At 41.0% G+C, this 18,056-nt stretch overlaps 2 protein-coding genes across 4 annotated transcripts in view; one reads left to right on the top strand and one right to left on the bottom strand.

Annotated features, from left to right (window-relative positions):
- Positions 1-5,600, bottom strand: part of ift54 (intraflagellar transport 54) — a 51,658-nt gene extending 46,058 nt beyond the window's left edge. The window contains exon 1 of one of the 2 annotated variants that reach the window (XM_021579251.3): positions 5,347-5,600. In XM_021579251.3, the coding sequence (XP_021434926.2) occupies positions 5,347-5,469 (123 nt within the window). In that variant the 5' untranslated portion in view covers positions 5,470-5,600. The remainder of the gene's footprint in view (positions 1-5,346) is intronic. The other variant, XM_021579252.3, reaches the window with a different exon arrangement.
- Positions 5,601-7,040: 1,440 nt separating this feature from the next.
- On the top strand, positions 7,041-15,237 carry agr1 (anterior gradient 1). Of its 2 annotated transcripts, XM_021579249.3 has the most exons (9): positions 7,598-7,667; positions 8,285-8,444; positions 8,580-8,690; positions 8,912-8,975; positions 13,137-13,189; positions 13,449-13,525; positions 13,742-13,805; positions 14,291-14,374; positions 15,042-15,237. In XM_021579249.3, exons 3-9 carry the CDS (start codon positions 8,594-8,596, stop codon positions 15,089-15,091), a joined length of 489 nt encoding a protein of 162 aa, XP_021434924.1. In that variant the 5' UTR covers positions 7,598-7,667; positions 8,285-8,444; positions 8,580-8,593; the 3' UTR covers positions 15,092-15,237. The 2 variants fall into 2 exon arrangements, with proteins under 2 accessions (XP_021434923.1, XP_021434924.1); XM_021579248.3 differs by lacking the exon at positions 8,285-8,444 and having other exon boundaries at positions 7,041-7,667.
- The last annotated feature ends 2,819 nt before the right edge of the window (positions 15,238-18,056 follow it).

Below are 18,056 nucleotides of genomic sequence, written 5' to 3'. Positions count from 1 at the left end.
TTGTAACCCCACTTTTGAGAAAACGGCCATTGAATATTTTGGTACACCTACTGGTGAGCTCCTCTTTGTCTTCACCTATACAGCAACCGTCACGCCCTCTTAAGCCTTAACCCCAGCCATCTCTTTAAGGATTCACATGTGAGTTCATGTGCTAAACAGAGTGAGTAAGGTAGTGTAGTAAAAAACCAAAGACTTAAAAGACTAAAAGTGGTAAAAGTATTAGCCTACAATAACGAAAAACTCCAGGTTAAAATACACTTTATCTAGGCCTATATCCCTAATCGGACATTGGTGCAGGTAATGTTGTTCTTCACATTAGTGTCTCTGGTAAACACACACTACATCAAATAAATTCAAAGTTTATTTGTCACATGCACAAGATATAGAAGGTGTAAACGATACAGTCAAATGGTTACTTGCATATTTGGAAAGTAGCAATATCAAAAATAGAACATGTCTAGATACAAATATTTTATAATTATGAGATGATGCTTACCCAGACACTAGGGGTGTGCCGATTAGTTGGACAAAACAAGTATTGTAAAGGATATGGGTCATTGTTTGGATGTAATTATGATCAGAGTATTTTTGTAATTATCTGTGATCGGAAAAACAATGTTTTTTTTGTGCCAGCAAGCATGTTTCTCATGTGTCAGTCAGAGTTTCTAAGCCATCCTGTACTGTCTGAGTCAGTCATGTGCGTAGTCTAAATAACTAAACTGGCTAGTTTGCCTGTCTGTAAAGAGAAGGGCGGGCTTTACGTTGATCCGGCTGCTCCGACTGGATACAGTGAAGCTGTATTTCTCTGTCCACTCACTTCATAATTTCACCCGATCACTTTCCTTTTTTCTGTCTGATCATTCAGATTGCTCCTACCTGCTACTATGATAAATCACATGGCGAGGACATTTGCTATTAAATGTGGAAACGGGTAGGGAAAAAAGATCATGCTAATGCGCATTCTGACTGAGTGACAGCAAACTTGGCAGCCCCCTGCAAATTGAGGACACACACACCCCTCCATGTGCTGCTTCTAATCTGCAGTTTTTTTGCAGTGAGAATATGCAGGGAGGTATTTTGCCAACATCTATTTAGGCATATTAAAACACTTCTGTTTTATCTTATCACGAGTATCATCCAATCCGACGATACGATTATGACTATGAGTATGGCCATGTCAGCACACCCCTATCAGACACACTTGATGGGTCACTATTGATGAGCCCTCTAGCTAAGTGGATGGGCCACTATTGTCCAGACATGTACACATGTTCCTAAAATACAATAGATTGCCATAATCACTCCCAGACACACCTGGCTAACTTGATGGGTCATGTAATCATCTGGCGAAGTAGAGTCTTTTGTTTAGACATGTAGCTAGCTAGCTAAACAATGAACCATAATCCCAACCCATACGACTAGCAATACAAACTGATTGTCATAGCTAGCCACCATGCATGAAATGCTGTAATAACTTTGTTCAGTGTTAGCTAGCTAGCTAACTAACTAACATTACACTATAACTATCAATGCAAATGGGTTTCTGAGATACAAATAATATTACTACACAGGTCATACACGTAACATTAGCGAGCCAGCAAGCTAATGTTCACTTGCTAGCTAACAGTATGCTTTAACTTGTAATGAAAACGACTGACAAAATTAGAACCGTATAATATCTGAAAATGTAGCTAGACTCTTACCCGTATGCATGGATGAACGCTCAACAGCAGACTAGAACCCCTTTAACTCATTTTGTTTGTACAGCTTGTTTGGTCCGCATTGTGTCAAGTCACTCCGGATCACACTGACAGTGTGCAGAAAGTAGTCCATCACAACTTTTTTGCCCTGATCTTTGTCAACATCGCCTGCTAAATTCAGGGCAGCAATTTTGAGAGCAGTAGCACAACTTTTGCAGTTCTCCATGGCTAACGTTATATCTTTCAAAAAAGCCGCAGTAGCAAAGATTATCTACACACACTGAGCAGCTCACAGAAGCATGCTACATGGCAGACCAATCCGAATTCATCTCTCAGCATGTCCAGCCCATCTATTGTCTCAGCCAATCATGGCTAGTGGGACGGTTCCTGACTTTTTCCGTGGCTAAAGCAACTAGGCTCATAATTAAACAATTGTATTCGTATTTACCGATGGCATACATATTTGTTATTAAGGCACATGAAAATTAATATCTTCCAGAAGGCATTTCTGCCCCCCCCAAAAAGTTAAGATGCCTCTCCTGTGAAGTAGTGATGTGCTACATATGCCTAGCTTCCTGAAAACAGGTCACACATAGGAACAAGGTACACAGGCTCCAGTCCATTACAGATTACAAAGGAAGACCCAGCTGTGATGCCTCTCTACCAGACGAACTCAATGGATTTCATGCACGCTTAGACAAAAACAACACTGAGCCATGCAAGAGGTCCCCCACGGACCCAGAGGACTGGGTGATCTCGCTCTCTGAGACCGGCGTGAGTAAGGTTTTTAAACCAGATCAACACTCGCAAGGCCGCGGTACCAGTCGGTATTCCAGTGCGCGTTCTCGGAGCATGCGAAGAACAGCTGGCAGGCATATTCACGGTAATCCCCAAATCTCAAGCCGACCACCATCATTCCTGTTCCCAAGAACTCTAAGGCTACCTGCCACAATGACTACTGCCCTGTCACACTGCAATCTCCAATCATGAAGTTCTTTGAAAGGCTGTTCATGACACACATCAACTCCATCCCAGACCCACTCCAATTTGCATACAGCCCTAACAAATACCTCAGCAAGCATTGCCAGTCTGCACACACTTGTGAAATTACAGATGCTCATTCAGTTTTTGTTTGTTTGATATTAAATAGGCCTGTATTTTTCACCTTTAACAGATATCTTGCTCATCTGGATGGACTCTTCTACCCCGCTTCTGACCAATTAGTCTGTATAATGGAAGTACACACACACACACACACACACACTAGTCTAAGGTGGCTGTGTGAAACGTACAGATGCTCATTCTGTTTTTGTTTGATATTAAAAAGGCACACTCAGCGATATGACGTAGATGCAGAAAGTAAACAGCATAGTGGGTCAATTTCCACAACAACTAAGAGCCTTGAAATACGAGGCTCAATTTAACCACTGTTTTGGTGCCCTGGCTACCACGCTCTAACAGCATGACGTGATTGATGCCTGTGCACATGTGCAAATACTGTGTGAGAGTGATGTCTTGCATCTCGCTCATCTCCAAATCTGCGATGCTGCTCGAGGCAACATCCAGTCGCCGAGTCTACCTTTAATAGGCCTGTATTCTTTACATGTTCACTACGAACTATGGCACTCAAGATGCACCTACTGTAATGACATCTGCCTGTATGGAACATTTTATCTTTGATGCTAATAAATAGGAGAAAGACCCAGCCAAGAATCTGTTTGGAAAGAGGTTTGTTGTGCACGCATTTATGAACACTGGCAATCTCACCTTTGCTAGAATAGCTATCAGGAATGTTAGCAGCCACCACCATACACACACACACACATTGTGCAGTCCTAGGCAGGGGTAAAGGTTTGGTGAGTCTAGCATATAAGGACTGGGAGGAGTTGCGAATGGCCATTGAAATGCATTGAATTTCATGCATATATTGCTATGGTATAAAAAAGTTGAAGTGGTGTCAAATAGATTCTCAGGTAATCTAGTCTGAAGCTACCCAAAGGTGTTCGATGGAGTTGAGGTCAGGGCTCTGCAGGCCAGTCAAGTTCTTCCACACCGATCTCAACAAACCATTTCTGTATAGAGCTGGCTTTGTGCAGGGGGCATTGTCATGCTGAAACAAGACAATGCCTTCCCCAAATTGTTGCCACACAGTTGGAAGCATATAATCATCTAGAATATTATTGTATGCTGTAGGGGTAGATTTCACTTCACTGGAACTAAAGGGGCCTAGTATGAACCATGAAAAACTGCCCCAGACCATTATTCCTCCTCCACCAAACTTTACAGTTGGCACTATGCATTGGGGCAGATTTCATTCTCCTGGAATCCGCCAAACTCAGATTTTTCTGTCGGACTGCCAGATGGTGAATTGTGACTCATTACTCCAGATAATGGGTTTCCACTGCTCCAGAGCACAATGGCGGCTAGCTTTACACCACTACAGCGGACACTACGAATTGCGCATGGTAATCTTAGACTTGTGTGTGGCCATGGAAACATATTTCATGAAGCTCCGGACGAACAGTTTATAGTGCTGACGTTGCTTCCATGGACAGTTTGGAACTTGGTAATGAGTGTTGCAACTCACGATTTGTACGTGCTACGCGCTTCGGCACTTGGCAGCCCTGTTCTGTGAGCTTGTGTGGCCTACCACTTCACGTCTGAGCAGTTGTTGCTCCTAGACGTTTCCACACAATAACAGCACTTACAGTTGACTGGGCAGCTCTAGTAGGGCTGAAATTTGACAAACTGACTTGTTAAGGTAGCAAGCATCCTATGATAGTGTACGTTTAAAGTCACTGAGCTCATCGGTAAGGCCCTTCTACTGCCAATGTTTGTCTATAGAGATTGCATGGCTGTGTGCTCGATTTTATACATCTGTCTGCCATGGGTGTGGCTGAAATAGCCAAATCCACTCATTTGAATGTCCACATACTTTTGTATATATAGTGCATTTCATTTTAACATGCTCATATTATTGTATAACCCCTGAAAATGTCATGTTGTCATTCTTGTCTTGAGATATTTGAGTTTGTTTGTTAATCTGAGTCCACCTGTCATTTTGGTGCCATTTTTGGAAAAAGGCTTTGCCATTGATTTATGAGACCTTTTGACCCAGAATTCAGACACACAAATTGTAATCTCTCATCAATGGTAAGGCCTACTGACATGAAGCAAAGTGCACTATGCTTCTGACGGTATGTTGTATCATTTGGTATGTTCAGCTCTAAAAGTTGTGTTTATGTGAACCCCCTAACACCATACCTTAAGGAAAGGCAGTTCTATTCCAAACAAGCAATCCAGGTGCATTTAGAGAAACTCATTGACTGTCACCTAGAATAGAAGGTTGGGCCTCATTTCATAACACCCTCACAACACTTGTCCTGTGACAAAACGACCTGGCAGTTAAGATGGCTAAAGTGAGCAAGTGCAGTGGCAGATATTTCATTTGTTTAATGAAGGAAATATTTTCAACTACTTCATGAGTAAATAGCCAGCTAACATTAGCTAAACTCGCTAGCTAGTTTTTACAGGGGCTAATGTTAGCTAGATATAAAAATCATCCAAAAACCCATATAAATTATGTAGCTAGCTACCTATGTAACTAGCTACCTAGCTAACGTTAGCCAGTAAAGTAATCGCTCACCTCACTGAATATGTCGTGCAGGTATCGAAACGGCGGTTTGGTGAGCAGTTTTTCAGTAAGCGGCGGTTTCTTTATCACTTTCCCCAAAGTGTCTTGGGTCTTTTTGGCCATTGACGCGTTCATTGCAGTTGTTGGAATGATAATTTCCCCAAAACTATTGATAAAAAAATAGGAAAAAGACTGTTTCTCTACCAGCTCTCCTGTCGCTATGTCAATAGCGTCCAATCCCACAATGCATTATTAATCTGAAATGCGCCTGCGCGAAGCGTTCACGGTTGTCAAGCGCCGTTGGCTGAGTATAGCAACAACTAACAATGCAGTAAAAGAACTTGACCAAAACGATGCAAATGTCATGGAAACGTGTGGGGAAATATGCTGTGGGCGAAAGATCCGGAGCCTCCTCATTGCCCCAGAGCAAAATTGGACTACATTTAGGCTATTTGTATATGTGTATTTCACAATGTTGAGGTACAAATCAGAAGTATAATGCTTGTATGGATGTCAACCCCAATAACCTGTATATTCATGTAATCTTCACCAATCAACTGCATTACAGTTAAAAACTACTTCAATTGACTAAGTACAGCACACAGAATCACACAGTGACTTTTTCACTTAACCTAATCAGTGTTTCATCTAGAAATACCTTTTGTATAGTCATTGCCTTTCAAAACGCAACGCTCACAATACTTTTCATATGATTATCTTCTCATTTGTTTAAATACATTTGACCATCACTTAATCCAACTGTGCTTATTTGTTAATCACTTATCCATTTGGTAAACCTATAGATTTTAAACTGGCTTGTCTACTATGGATTTTGTGTGTTTGTAAAGTATAAACATCTAAATCACTTGTATGATACATGATAACCATACATAATGACTACTCAAAGGGGTGTGTAAACACTTGCAATTTCAACATGGAGCAGGATAGACAGCAAGGGAGAGGAAGAAATCAAAGAGCTCGTGGACAAGGGGCCCGTCAAAGAGTTCAAAGTGGTGGGCATGGGCACCGTCAAAGAGGTGGACATCAGAGAGAGGGAGGCAGACGGCAGGGAACTGTTGTGTCTAATGAAGTCTGGGCCATCGTCGTTGACCATGTGGTAAGCCGAGACCTTTAGCGTGGCAGAGGCTGCCAGCTTAGTTTCACCCCAATCCATGAAACACATGTTTTATTTTCATTCATTTCATTTGTTTAATTTAATTTCTTACATTTGATTACAAACAGTACACCTATGTTTTTTTTGTTGCATGAATGGGATTTGGAGGGATGTCTTCACTGATCACATCTTTGATTACATATTGGATAGATATTATGGAATTTATGGATTTTCTGTCAATTTTGTTGGGTTACGTAAGTCTATTGCCTAATATGAAAACTTTAATCTACTGTAATTTATAGTACTGTAGCATTTTACTTTCAGAACTTTTAAGGGCAATTTGAAACGCGTATCTAGCATTGTTTGCTATTGGATTAACTGGTAGTTAAAACGACTAAATTGAAAAGATCCCATTATGTTGTGTTTTGGTGATTAAACCAATGTTCTCATTACATTTCACAAGAAACATATATATTTGAATCAATGGTTGTGCGGTGAGCGATGTTAACTGTCCAAATGAGTGCACAATAACAGGTTTTGAAGACTGGCTGCGTTACAAATGTGACCAGTTTGGAGTTTTCCACTAAGAGTTGCGAAAATGTACCACATACGAGCTTCTGTAAGACACATATTCAGGATTCTGTTTGAGACACTCAAGTTGTAGGTTGATGGTCACTAGACTTGAAGCTGAATGTTATGGATTATTCTCAGATCTGTGGATAGTGATTGACGCCAGACAGAAGGTTCAAGGACCGAGGACACACTGATTATTCACTGTTGTATTTTAGTGATGACATTCTGTGGAGACGTGTGATTCTGTAGCAGCTGACAAAGTCACTGACTTTTGTTTTGACTTCCTGCGAGCCTCTTGGTCTGGTGTTTACAGAACTTTTGGTCCTGTCTGATTAGGATAAAGGGCCTGTCTCCAAGAAGCCAGTTAGACATTTTATCTTCTTCTGTGCTGGGTTGTGTATCCCTGTTGCAAATTGTAATAAATTGGATACATTTTTGATTGACTTCAGCAACAACTTATCTCCTTTTGTGAAATTCCTATTACAGTGCATTTGTGTGCTACAATTCATTTGCTTTGTTTCGTGTAATGCCAATCCCATACCTGTTTGGTAAGTTCTGTTGTCTATAAAAAGACCTGAAAATCAAAACCAAGTTACTGTCAGCTTGGACGTAGGCTCCAGACACTCCTCATACGCCTGTGCAATAGGTAAGATATTTATATTATTGAAAAACATTTCTCAGTTGAAACCTGTACTATTATTATGTTCACTTGGTGCAGCATTTGAATAATCTGGGTAGCGTATACGCCTATCGGTGTCAACAGTCAGTAATGTTTAAAACCTTCCTTTTCCCCCTGGCCATTTGGCCAAAGAAGAAGCAGACTGACAACCAAATAAATGGTTTGAAGTTGTGAATAAATTAACATTATCTACGCTAACTCTAAAATGCAGTATACCGGTACAGGATTTTGTTTTAGCATTTAGAAACACTCTAGTCTAATATACCTGTGTCATTATCAGGAAAAGGAATACTTTAAGGAAATGGGACACTTAAACAAACAAGTTTGGCCTGTTTTAGTAGACATATACAGTAATTAGGCATATTCATTAGGAAATTGTATAGAAATAGCAACAACAAAAAAATGCAACGTTTTTTCGACAGGGTCCCTTTTTAATGACACTTCACTTTATATGGTCAAGAGTGATAGACAATATACAAATGTGTTCGATTGTTATGTCCCCATTCACTGTGCCATTTAGGCTTTAAGTATTCTAACACATACATCATTGTAATTAAACCGGTCAATCCTGTTCTGACACACAGCCTGCAAAGTCTTCATTCATTGCTCCATTGTCAGATCCAAAATCAAGATCCTTGGCGTGCACTGGCCAGTGCACCTGAGATTTGGTGCGAGATTTGGAGATTATTAAGAAGTTGGCTTTTGCATAGGGCATTGTAGTTGAGAATCTGACCACCACTTTTGGTAAGGATTTTGATGAGATTTTCTTTTGTATAGGGTACCATGTAAAAAAAAAAAATATATGTTTAACAGGTAGACTTGACCTATCTCTCTCTCTCTCTCTCTCTCTCTCTCTCTCTCTCTCTCTCTCTCTCTCAGAACTTGTGAACGCCATGTATCGGTGGTCTCTCTTTGCCTTGCTCTTTGTCACCTGCATGGAAGTGTCCATACAGAAGAAAACAAAGAAAGGCCCTCAAACTCTCTCAAGAGGTAAGACTTAACATATCTCACCTCCATTAGACTTTACTACTAAAAACGGCCCCTCATCCGCCATTACATTAACACCAAATTAAAGTCTGGTCCAATCTGGTCATTTGTAGCTCAGTTGGGTTCCATTCCCGTTACCAACCATACGTAAAATGTATGCACGCATGACAGTAAGTCGCTGTGGCGTATATATTTTATTATATACATTTTTTATTTTGCCTCAGGATGGGGGGATGACATTACTTGGGTCCAGACCTATGAGGAAGCCCTGATGACAATGACAGAAAGGTAAGACAAGACAGAGATATTAAACAAAATACACAACAAGACATATCACATTGCAATTGTGTTTTTTGGTTAGTGGCGTACATTTGAAAATTAGAACAATCTTTCAAATGTCTGAGTGAAACATTTTATTATAGCTACACTATATATACAAAAGCATGTGGACAACCCTTCAAATGAGTGGATTCAGCTATTTCAGCCACACCCTTTGCTGACAGGTGTAAACAATTCATCAATCAAATGTATTTATAAAGCCCTTTTTACATCAGCCGATGTCACAAAGTGCTATACAGAAACCCAGCCTAAAACCCCAAAGAGCAAGAAATGCAGATTTAGAAGCACGGTGGCTAGGAAAAACTCCCTAGAAAGGCAGGAACCTAGGAAGAAACCTAGAGAGGAACCACGCTCTGAGGGGTTGCCAGTCCTCTACTGGCTGTGCCGGGTGGAGATTATAACAGTACGTGGTCAATATGTTCAAATGTTCATAGATGACCAGTAGGGTCAAATAATAATTATAACGGTGGTTGAAGAGGTCAGCACCTCAGGAGTAAATGTCAGTTGGTTTTTCATAGCCGATCATTCAGAGTTAGAGACAGCAGGTGCGGTAGAGAGAGAGAGTCGAAAGCAGCAGGTCCGGGACGAGGCAGCACGTCCGGTGAACAGGTCAGGGTTCCATAACCGCATGCAGAACAATTGAAACTGGAGCTGCAGCATTACCAGGTGGACTGGGGACAGCAAGGAGTCATCAGGCCAGGTAGTCCTGAGGCATTAGCCTAGGGCTCAGGTCCTCCGAGAGAGAGAAAGAGAGAGAATTAGAGGGAGCATACTTAAATTCACACAGGACAAGACAGGATAAATACTCCAGATATAACAGACTGACCCTAGCCCCCGGACACAAACTATTGTAGCATGATTACTGGCGGCTGAACCAGGAGGGGTCGGGAGACCCTGTGGCCCTGTCCAACTATACCCCCGGACAGGGCCAACCAGGCAGGATTTAACCCCACCCACTTTGCCAAAGCACAGCCCCCACACCACTAGAAAAATATCTTCAACCACCAACTTAATATCCTGAGACAAGGCTGAGTATAGCCCACAAAGATCTCCCCACAGCATGAACCCGAGGGGGGCGCCAACCCGGACAGGAAGATCACATCAGTGACTCAACCAACTCAAGTGACGCACCCTGGGGTGGCAGGTAGCCTAGTGGTTAGAGCGTTGGATTAGTAACCGAAAGGTTGCAAGGATCGAATCCCCGAGCTGATAAGGTACAAATCTGCCGTTCTGCCCCGTGAACAAGGCAGTTAACCCACTGTTCCTAGGCCATCATTGAAAATAAGAATTTGTTCTTAACTGACTTGCCTAGTTAAATAAAGGTACAATTAAAATAAATAAAAAAACTCTTAAGGACAGCATGGAAGAGCACCAGTAAGCCAGTGACTCAGCCCCTGTAATAGGGTTAGAGGCAGAGAACCCCTGTGGAAAGAGGGGAACCGGCCAGGCAGCGACTGCAAGGGTGGTCCGTTGCTCCAGTGCCTTTCCGTTCACCTTCCCACTCCTGGGCCAGACTACACTCAACTGTAGGACCTACAGTGTCTTGCAGAAGTATTCATCCCCCTTGGCGTTTTTCCAATTTTGCTGCATTACAACCTGCAATTTAAATTGATTTTTATTTGTATTTCATGTAATGGACATACACACAATAGTCCAAATTGGTGAAGTGAAATGAAAGTTTCCAAAAATATTTCAAAAATAAAAACGGAAAAGTGGTGCGTGCATATGTCTTCACCCTCTTTGCTATGAAGCCCCTAAATAAGATCTGGTGCAACCAATTACCTTCAGAAGTCACATAATTAGTTAAATAGAGTCCACCTGTGTGCAATCTGTGTCACATGATCTGTCACATGATCTCAGTATATATACATCTGTCCTGAAAGACCCCAGAGTCTGCAACACCATGAAGACCAAGGAGCGCTCCAAACAGGTCAGGGACAAAGTTGTGGAGAAGTACAGATCAGGGTTGGGTTATAAAAAAATGTCAGAAACTTTGAACATCCCACAGAGGACCATTAAATACATTATTTATTAATTGAAAGAATATGGCACCACAACAAACTTGCCAAGAGAGGACCGCCGACCTAAACTCACGGACCAGGCAAGGAGGGCATTAATCAGAGAGGCAACAAAGAGACCAAAGATAACTCTAAAGGAGCTGCAAAGCTCCGCTGCAGAGATTGGAGTATCTGTCCATAGGACAACTTTAAGCTGTACACTCCACCTAGCTGGGCTTTACGGGAAGAGTGGCCAGAAAATAGCCATGGAGAAGGCCCTTTCCTGTTTCAACATGACAATGGCCCGGTGCACAAAGTGAGGTCCATACAGAAATGGTTTGTTGAGATCTGTGTGGAAGAACTTGACTGGCCTGCACAGAGCCCTGACCTCAACCCCATCAAACACCTTTTGAGAGAAATTGGAATGCCGACTGCAAGCCAGGCCTAATCACCCAACATCAGTTCCCGGCCTCACAAATGCTCTTGTGGCTGAATGGAAGCAAGTCCCCACAGCAAAGTTCCATCATCTAGTGGAAAGCATTTATAGAAGTGTGGAGGCTGTTATAGCAGCAAAGGTGGGACCAACTCCATATTAATGACCATGATTTTGGAATGAGATGTTCGACAAGCAGGCGTCCACATACTTTTGGTCATGTAGTGTATCTGCTCATGTCACAGTCCTATCCTCACAATGATTATGTCACTATGCCCCATTAATTCAATGTCCCCAAAGAAACAAATCAAATTGAAACTGAAATCCTCATATTTACGCAGTGGCTGAATCCCAAATGGCACCCTGTTCCCTACAAAGTGCACTACGTTTGACCAGAGTCCTATCAAATGTAGTACACTGAATAGGGACTAGAATGCCATTTGGTACTGGCACAACCTATGTGCTCTCATATATCCTTAACCTCTTGAAGCTAGGGGGCACTATTTTTATGTTTGGAAAAATAACGTTCCCAAAGTAAACAGCCTGTTTCTCAGGAACAGATGCTGGAATATGCATATAACTTACTGATTGGGATAGAAAACACTATAAAGTTTCCAAAACTGTCAAAATATTGTCTGTGAGTATAACAGAACTGATATTGCAGGCGAAACCCTGAGGAAAATCCAATCCAAAGAATCCAAGGAAGTCCAAGGAAGTGCCTCTTATTTTGAAACCCTTCTGATCCTACGCATGTCTTGCCTCCATTTAAAGTGATATCAACCAGATTCCTTTTTCTGTGGCTTCCCTAAGGTGTCAATAGTCTTATGACATAGTTTCAGGCTTTTATTTTGAAAAATGAGCGTGAAGGATCACATTGCGTAAGTGGAGAGGTGGGTGTGTTCTCAGAGTGAGTTTTGTTCAATTGAGTAAAGCCGCCATTGTTCCTCCCGCTGTTTTGGAAAAAGCTACACACTCGGTTGATATATTATTATCGAATATATATTTTAAAAACTACCTGAAGATTGATTATAAAACACGTTTGACATGTTTCTGTGGACATTATAGATATTATTTGGAATATAGAACTGCGTTGTGGTGATTCTTTCCTGTGGATTTCTGAACATAACGCGACAAACAAACGTCGGTATTTTGGGTATAAAAATAATCTTTATGGAACAAAAGGAACATTTGCTGTGTAACTGGGAGTCTCGTGGGTGAAAACATCTGAAGATCATCAAAGATAAACGGTTAATTTGATTGCTTTTCTGATTTTCGTGACCAAGCTTCCTGATGCTAAGTGTACATAATGCTATGCTAGGCTATCGATAAACTTACACAAACGCTTGGATTGCTTTCGCTGTAAAGCATAATTTCAAAATCTGAGACGACAGGGTGATTAACAAAAGCCTAAGCTGTGTTTCGCAATATTGCACATGTGATTTCATGAATATGAATATTTGTTTGTAATATTATTTGACTGTTGCGCTATGCTATTCAGCGGTTGCTGACGAAAATTATCCCGTTACAGGGATGGGTAGCGTCAAGAAGTTACTGACACTCAGGCCTTGGGTTTGCTATATTCCCAGAGACATTCTTTGCTTCTCTGTAAGCACATCCGCCCACCACATATTCTGCAGTGGAATGTGTTCATCTTTTGACCGTGTTCTCGTGTTCCAACAGTAAGAAGCCCCTGATGGTCATTCATCACATGGAGGATTGTCCTCATAGTCAAGGTGATAACTGCTGTGCTTTTATACTCACACATTCTTCATCTAACCCCAGTGGGCCCCTAAACCAAGGTCTTTTGTTGCCTTACAATTCATTCTGGTCTCTTTGTATCAACATTTAATTGTATTCTCGACATTATCATTTGTAAGGGTTTGAACGACCAAAGGAGTTGCAATGCATATACAAATTCCACTTCATGAGGATAGTGTCAAGGTTGAAGGTGGGGTTCTCACTAACTGTCCTTCTGTCACGGCTCTTTGACAGCTCTGAAGAAGGCGTTTGCTGCTGATAAAGCCGTACAGGAACTTGCCCAAGAGGATTTTGTCATGCTCAATTTGATAGTAATTATCTTTTTAATGCTTTTTCAACATGTTCTCATTGGAAGCAATGCAATTTTAGGGTTATAACCATGTTCCAATCACAGGTAAAACATTGAACCATGCATTTCATTATTTCCTTACCTGTAGATACATGTTAGATATTAAATGTTAAGGTAAGATGATAGATGTTGATTATTATAAATGTATGTTTTAATGTAATTTGTATATATTTTTCAGCATGAGACTACAGACTCCAATCTGGCACCAGATGGCCACTACGTTCCAAGAATTCTCTTTGTTGGTGGGTCTTTCTTCTACCATGTCATCTGAGGACATCTCTCAATTAGGAAATAAATCCCCATTCATTCGGAATCCCCAGTACATCCCTCTAATCCTTGCCGTGAGATGCTTGAGGTGACTGTATTCAGTGCCTCGTATGACTTTACTTTTAATTAGTAGCCATTAGCCTAATAACAATCAGACAACATACATTTTTGATTAAGGGATCAATCTAATGTATGAGTCGCCATAGTGTTAGAAATGGAATAGTATGAATAAAGCATTACAGTCTAGTTATTCGTGCACCCATAATGATGTGTTCTGGTTGAAAGGAACATGTGGCTGCAGACATTCTCTAACACCCAACCCTGTCTGGAATGTATAACTTCTGCTTTGAAGCTTTGGCATAGTGCTCCTCCAAAATTGATAACTGTCTCTGCAACCCCCATCTCCTTACCCCCATCCCCCCCCTCTCTCACACACACACACACACCTTTTTTTCTACAGATCCATCCATGACTGTGCGTGCTGAGCTTGTTGGGAAGTACAGTAACCACATGTTCACCTACAAGCCGAGCGACATCCCGTACTGTGAGTGTACCTCTTCTTCTCTTCATCCCTAATGAGGTCCTATGAGATTCAGTTATCCTCCTGTTACGTGCTTAACACACACACCCACATCTCCCAACTTTTTTTTCCTCCATGAACACAAACTGAACTTACTTATTAATAGGTTCTACTCTTTCTTCCTCCACCTCATCCACTAACCATTTGGGACAGAAAGTTGGGAGATGCAACCACAAAATAATGAGAATGCTTCAAGGATAGTTCTTAGCTGGAGAAACGGTGGGCGGGTGAGGGGGTGGGTGAATACTATATGAAAGTTTTACTGGAAGAGTGTGTCGAAGTTTTCTGACAAAATTGCTGAAGAAGTAGGAAAGAGTGTGATAAGGGCAAATCCAGGCGTCAATTGCTCAAATTAAAATCTGAAAAGTGAAGGCATGATTATTATTATTATTAGTCAAGAAATTAAGCAAATTATTACTGTAATTGCTGCAAGTTTAAAATAATGAATTGTTTGGTCTATCTAGACTACTAACAGAATTTGTAAAGCAAGGTTGGGGTCGGGGCCATTTCAATTCAGTCAATTCTTGAATTGCATTCCCATTCTCTTCATGACTTGAAATGGAATTGAACCCTTCCCTGGTCAATGGATTTTTGCTCAAGCTTCTTGTCTATTGTGCCCATTTCTCCACAGTGGCCGAGAACATGAAGAAAGCCAAGCGTCTACTGCACACTGAACTGTAACCTCACAGCCTTTTCAATAAAGTACCCATAATCTACTGGGTTCCTCCCTGTTCCAGAGGGGTTCACTGAGTCTTGGACATTCTTATGTTTACACAGAATGTATACAATAGATCAATCAATAAAGATGAATGACGGTGTGCACTGAATTTGTTGATCTTCATTGACTCCAAATGCTAAAACAGGGGAAAAAATGTATTTAACTAAGTTATATGGGCATTCTCTGTGAGGGCTGTTGACATGACTTTGCTATACATTTTTGCAGACTGTAAGAGGATACACAAATATTTGTAAAAAATATCAGACTTCTATCTGCTCAGTGCTTAATACATTTATAATGAAGGCATGTATACAAAAAAACACTGTAGACTCTATTCTGTGTATTCTACTCTATTCTGTGTATATTCTGTGAACATACCTAACAAATGCCATGTTTGCAGGGCTAACACCAAAGACACAGGGTTTCTCAAAGTGGGGTCCATCTGTGGCCAGATCTTAAAATATATATGGGAGAAACTCCCCAAATATAGGTGTGCCAAGCTTGTAGCGTAATACCCCAAAAGATTAGAGGCTGTAATCACTGCCAAAGGTGCTTCAACAATGTACTGAGTGAAGGGTCTGAATACCTATGTTAATGTACTATTTCAGTTGTTTTTTTTTTATATAAATTTAAAAACTTGTTTTTGCTTTGTCATTATGGGGTATGTTGTGTGTGGATTGATGAGGAAAATGTTATATTTAATCAATTTTAGAAGAAGGCTTTAATGTATCAAAATGTGAAAAAGGTCAAGGGGTCTGAAAGAAACTCTTCTGAAACTCGTCAGTCTATACTTGTTCTGAGAAACGAAGGCTATTCCATGTGAGAAATTGCCAAGAAACTGAAGATCTCATACAATGCTGTGTATTACTACCTTCACAGAACAGCTCAAACTGGCTCTAACCAGAATAGAAAGAGGAGCACAACTGAGCAAGAGGACAAGTACATTAGAGTGTCTAGTTTGAGAAACAGACGCCTCCTCGCAAGTCCTCAACTGGCAGCTTCTTTAAATAGTACCCCAAAATGCCAGTCTCAACGTCAACAGTGAAGAGGAGACTCCGGGATGCTGGCCTTCTAGGAAGAATTGCAAAGAAAAAGCCATTGCTCAGACTGGCCAATAAAATTAAAAGATTAACACAAACAAAAGAACACATACACTGGACAGAGGAACTCTGTATAGAAGGCCAACATCCCAGAGTCGCCTCTTCACTGTTGACATTGAGACTGGTGTTTTGCGGGTACTATTTAATGAAGCTGCCAGTTGAGGATTTCAGATCAATTTGATGTTATTTTAATGGACAAAAAATGTCCTTGTTTTTGATAGAAAAGCACATTTCTAAGTGACCCCAAACTTTTGAACGGTAGTGTATACAGTACCAGTCAAAAGTTTGGACACACCTACTCATTCCCAGATTTTTCTTTATTTTTACTACTTTCTACATTGTAGAATAATAAAGATATCAAAACTATGAAATAACACAAATGGCATCATGTAGTAACCAAAAAGGTGTTGAACAAATCCAAATATATTTTCTATTTGAGATTATTCAAAGTAGCAACCCTTTGCCTTGATGACAGCTTTGCACACTTCATAGTTTTGATGTCTTTACTATTATTCTACAATGTAGAAAAATTATAATAATAAAGAAATACCCTTGAATGAATAGGTGTGTCAAAACGTTTGACTGGTACTATATATACAGTGGGGCAAAAAAGTATTTAGTCAGCCACCAATTGTGCAAGTTATCCTACTTAAAAAGATGAGAGAGGCCTGTAATTTTCATCATAGGTACACTTCAACTATGACAGACAAAATGAGAAAAAAATCCAGAAAATCACATTGTAGGATTTTTAATTAATTTATTTGCAAATTATGGTGGAAAATAAGTATTTGGTCAATAACAAAAGTTTATCTCAATACTTTGTTATATACCCTTTGAGGTTGAACAGGCTAGTAATAGGGGTTGCAACAATTTTGGCAGATAGTTTTAGAAAGAAAGGGTCCAGATTGTCTAGCCCGGCTGATTTATAGGGGTCCAGATTTTGCAGCTCTTTCAGAACATCAGCTGACTGGATTTGGGAGGAGAAATGGGGTAGGCTTGGGCGAGTTGCTGTGGGGGGTGCAGTCCTGTTGACTGGGGTAGGGGTAGCCAGGTGGAAAGCATGGCCAGCCATAGAAAAATGCTTATTGAAATTCTCAATTATAGTGGATTTATCAGTGGTGACAGAGTTTCCTATCCTCAGTGCAGTGGGCAGCTGGGAGGAGGTGTTCTTATTCTCCATGGACTTTACAGTGTCCCAGAACTTTTTTGAGTTTGTGTTGCAGGAAGCAAATTTCTGCTTGAAAAAGCTAGCAATGGCTTTTCTAACTGCCTGTGTATATTGGTTTCTAACTTCCCTGAAAAGTTGCATATCACGGGGGCTGTTCGATGCTAATGCAGAACGCCATAGGATGTTTTTGTGTTGGTTAAGGGCAGTCAGGTCTGGAGAGAACCAAGGGCTATATCTGTTCCTGGTTCTACATTTCTTGAATGGGGCATGCTTATTTAAGATGGTGAGGAAGGCATTTAAAAAAAAAAACAGGCATCATCTACTGACGGGATGAGGTCAATATCCTTCCAGGATACCCGGGCCAGGTCGATTAGAAAGGCCTGCTCGCTGAAGTGTTTCAGGGAGCGTTTGACAGTGATGAGTGGAGGTCGTTGACCGCTGACCCATTACGGATGCAGGCAATGAGGCAGTGATCGCTGAGATCTTGGTTGAAAACAGCAGAGGTGTATTTAGAGGGCAAGTTGGTTAGGATAATATCTATGAGTGCGGCAGGGTAGCCTTGTGGTAAGAGCGTTGGACTAGTAACCGGAAGGTTGCAAATTCAAACCCCCGAGCTGCCAAGGTACAGTACAAATCTGTCGTTCTGCTCCTGAACAGGCA

Source organism: Oncorhynchus mykiss, chromosome 22 (genome assembly GCF_057628025.1).
Source record: "Oncorhynchus mykiss isolate SJ-2025 chromosome 22, ASM5762802v1, whole genome shotgun sequence".
NCBI classification, from domain to species: Eukaryota; Metazoa; Chordata; class Actinopteri; order Salmoniformes; family Salmonidae; genus Oncorhynchus; species Oncorhynchus mykiss.
This window is presented reverse-complemented; position numbering and strand designations above follow the sequence as displayed.

What these genes read in the sequence shown, in the direction of transcription:
- agr1 (XM_021579248.3), top strand. Translation starts at nt 8,594, where the DNA reads ATGTATCGGTGGTCTCTCTTTGCCTTGCTCTTTGTCACCTGCATGGAA. An exon ending in CCCTCAAACTCTCTCAAGAG is followed by an intron (nt 8,691 to 8,911) that starts GTAAGACTTAAC and finishes ATTTTGCCTCAG; the next exon opens with GATGGGGGGATGACATTACT. An exon ending in TTGTCATGCTCAATTTGATA is followed by an intron (nt 13,526 to 13,741) that starts GTAATTATCTTT and finishes TATATTTTTCAG; the next exon opens with CATGAGACTACAGACTCCAA.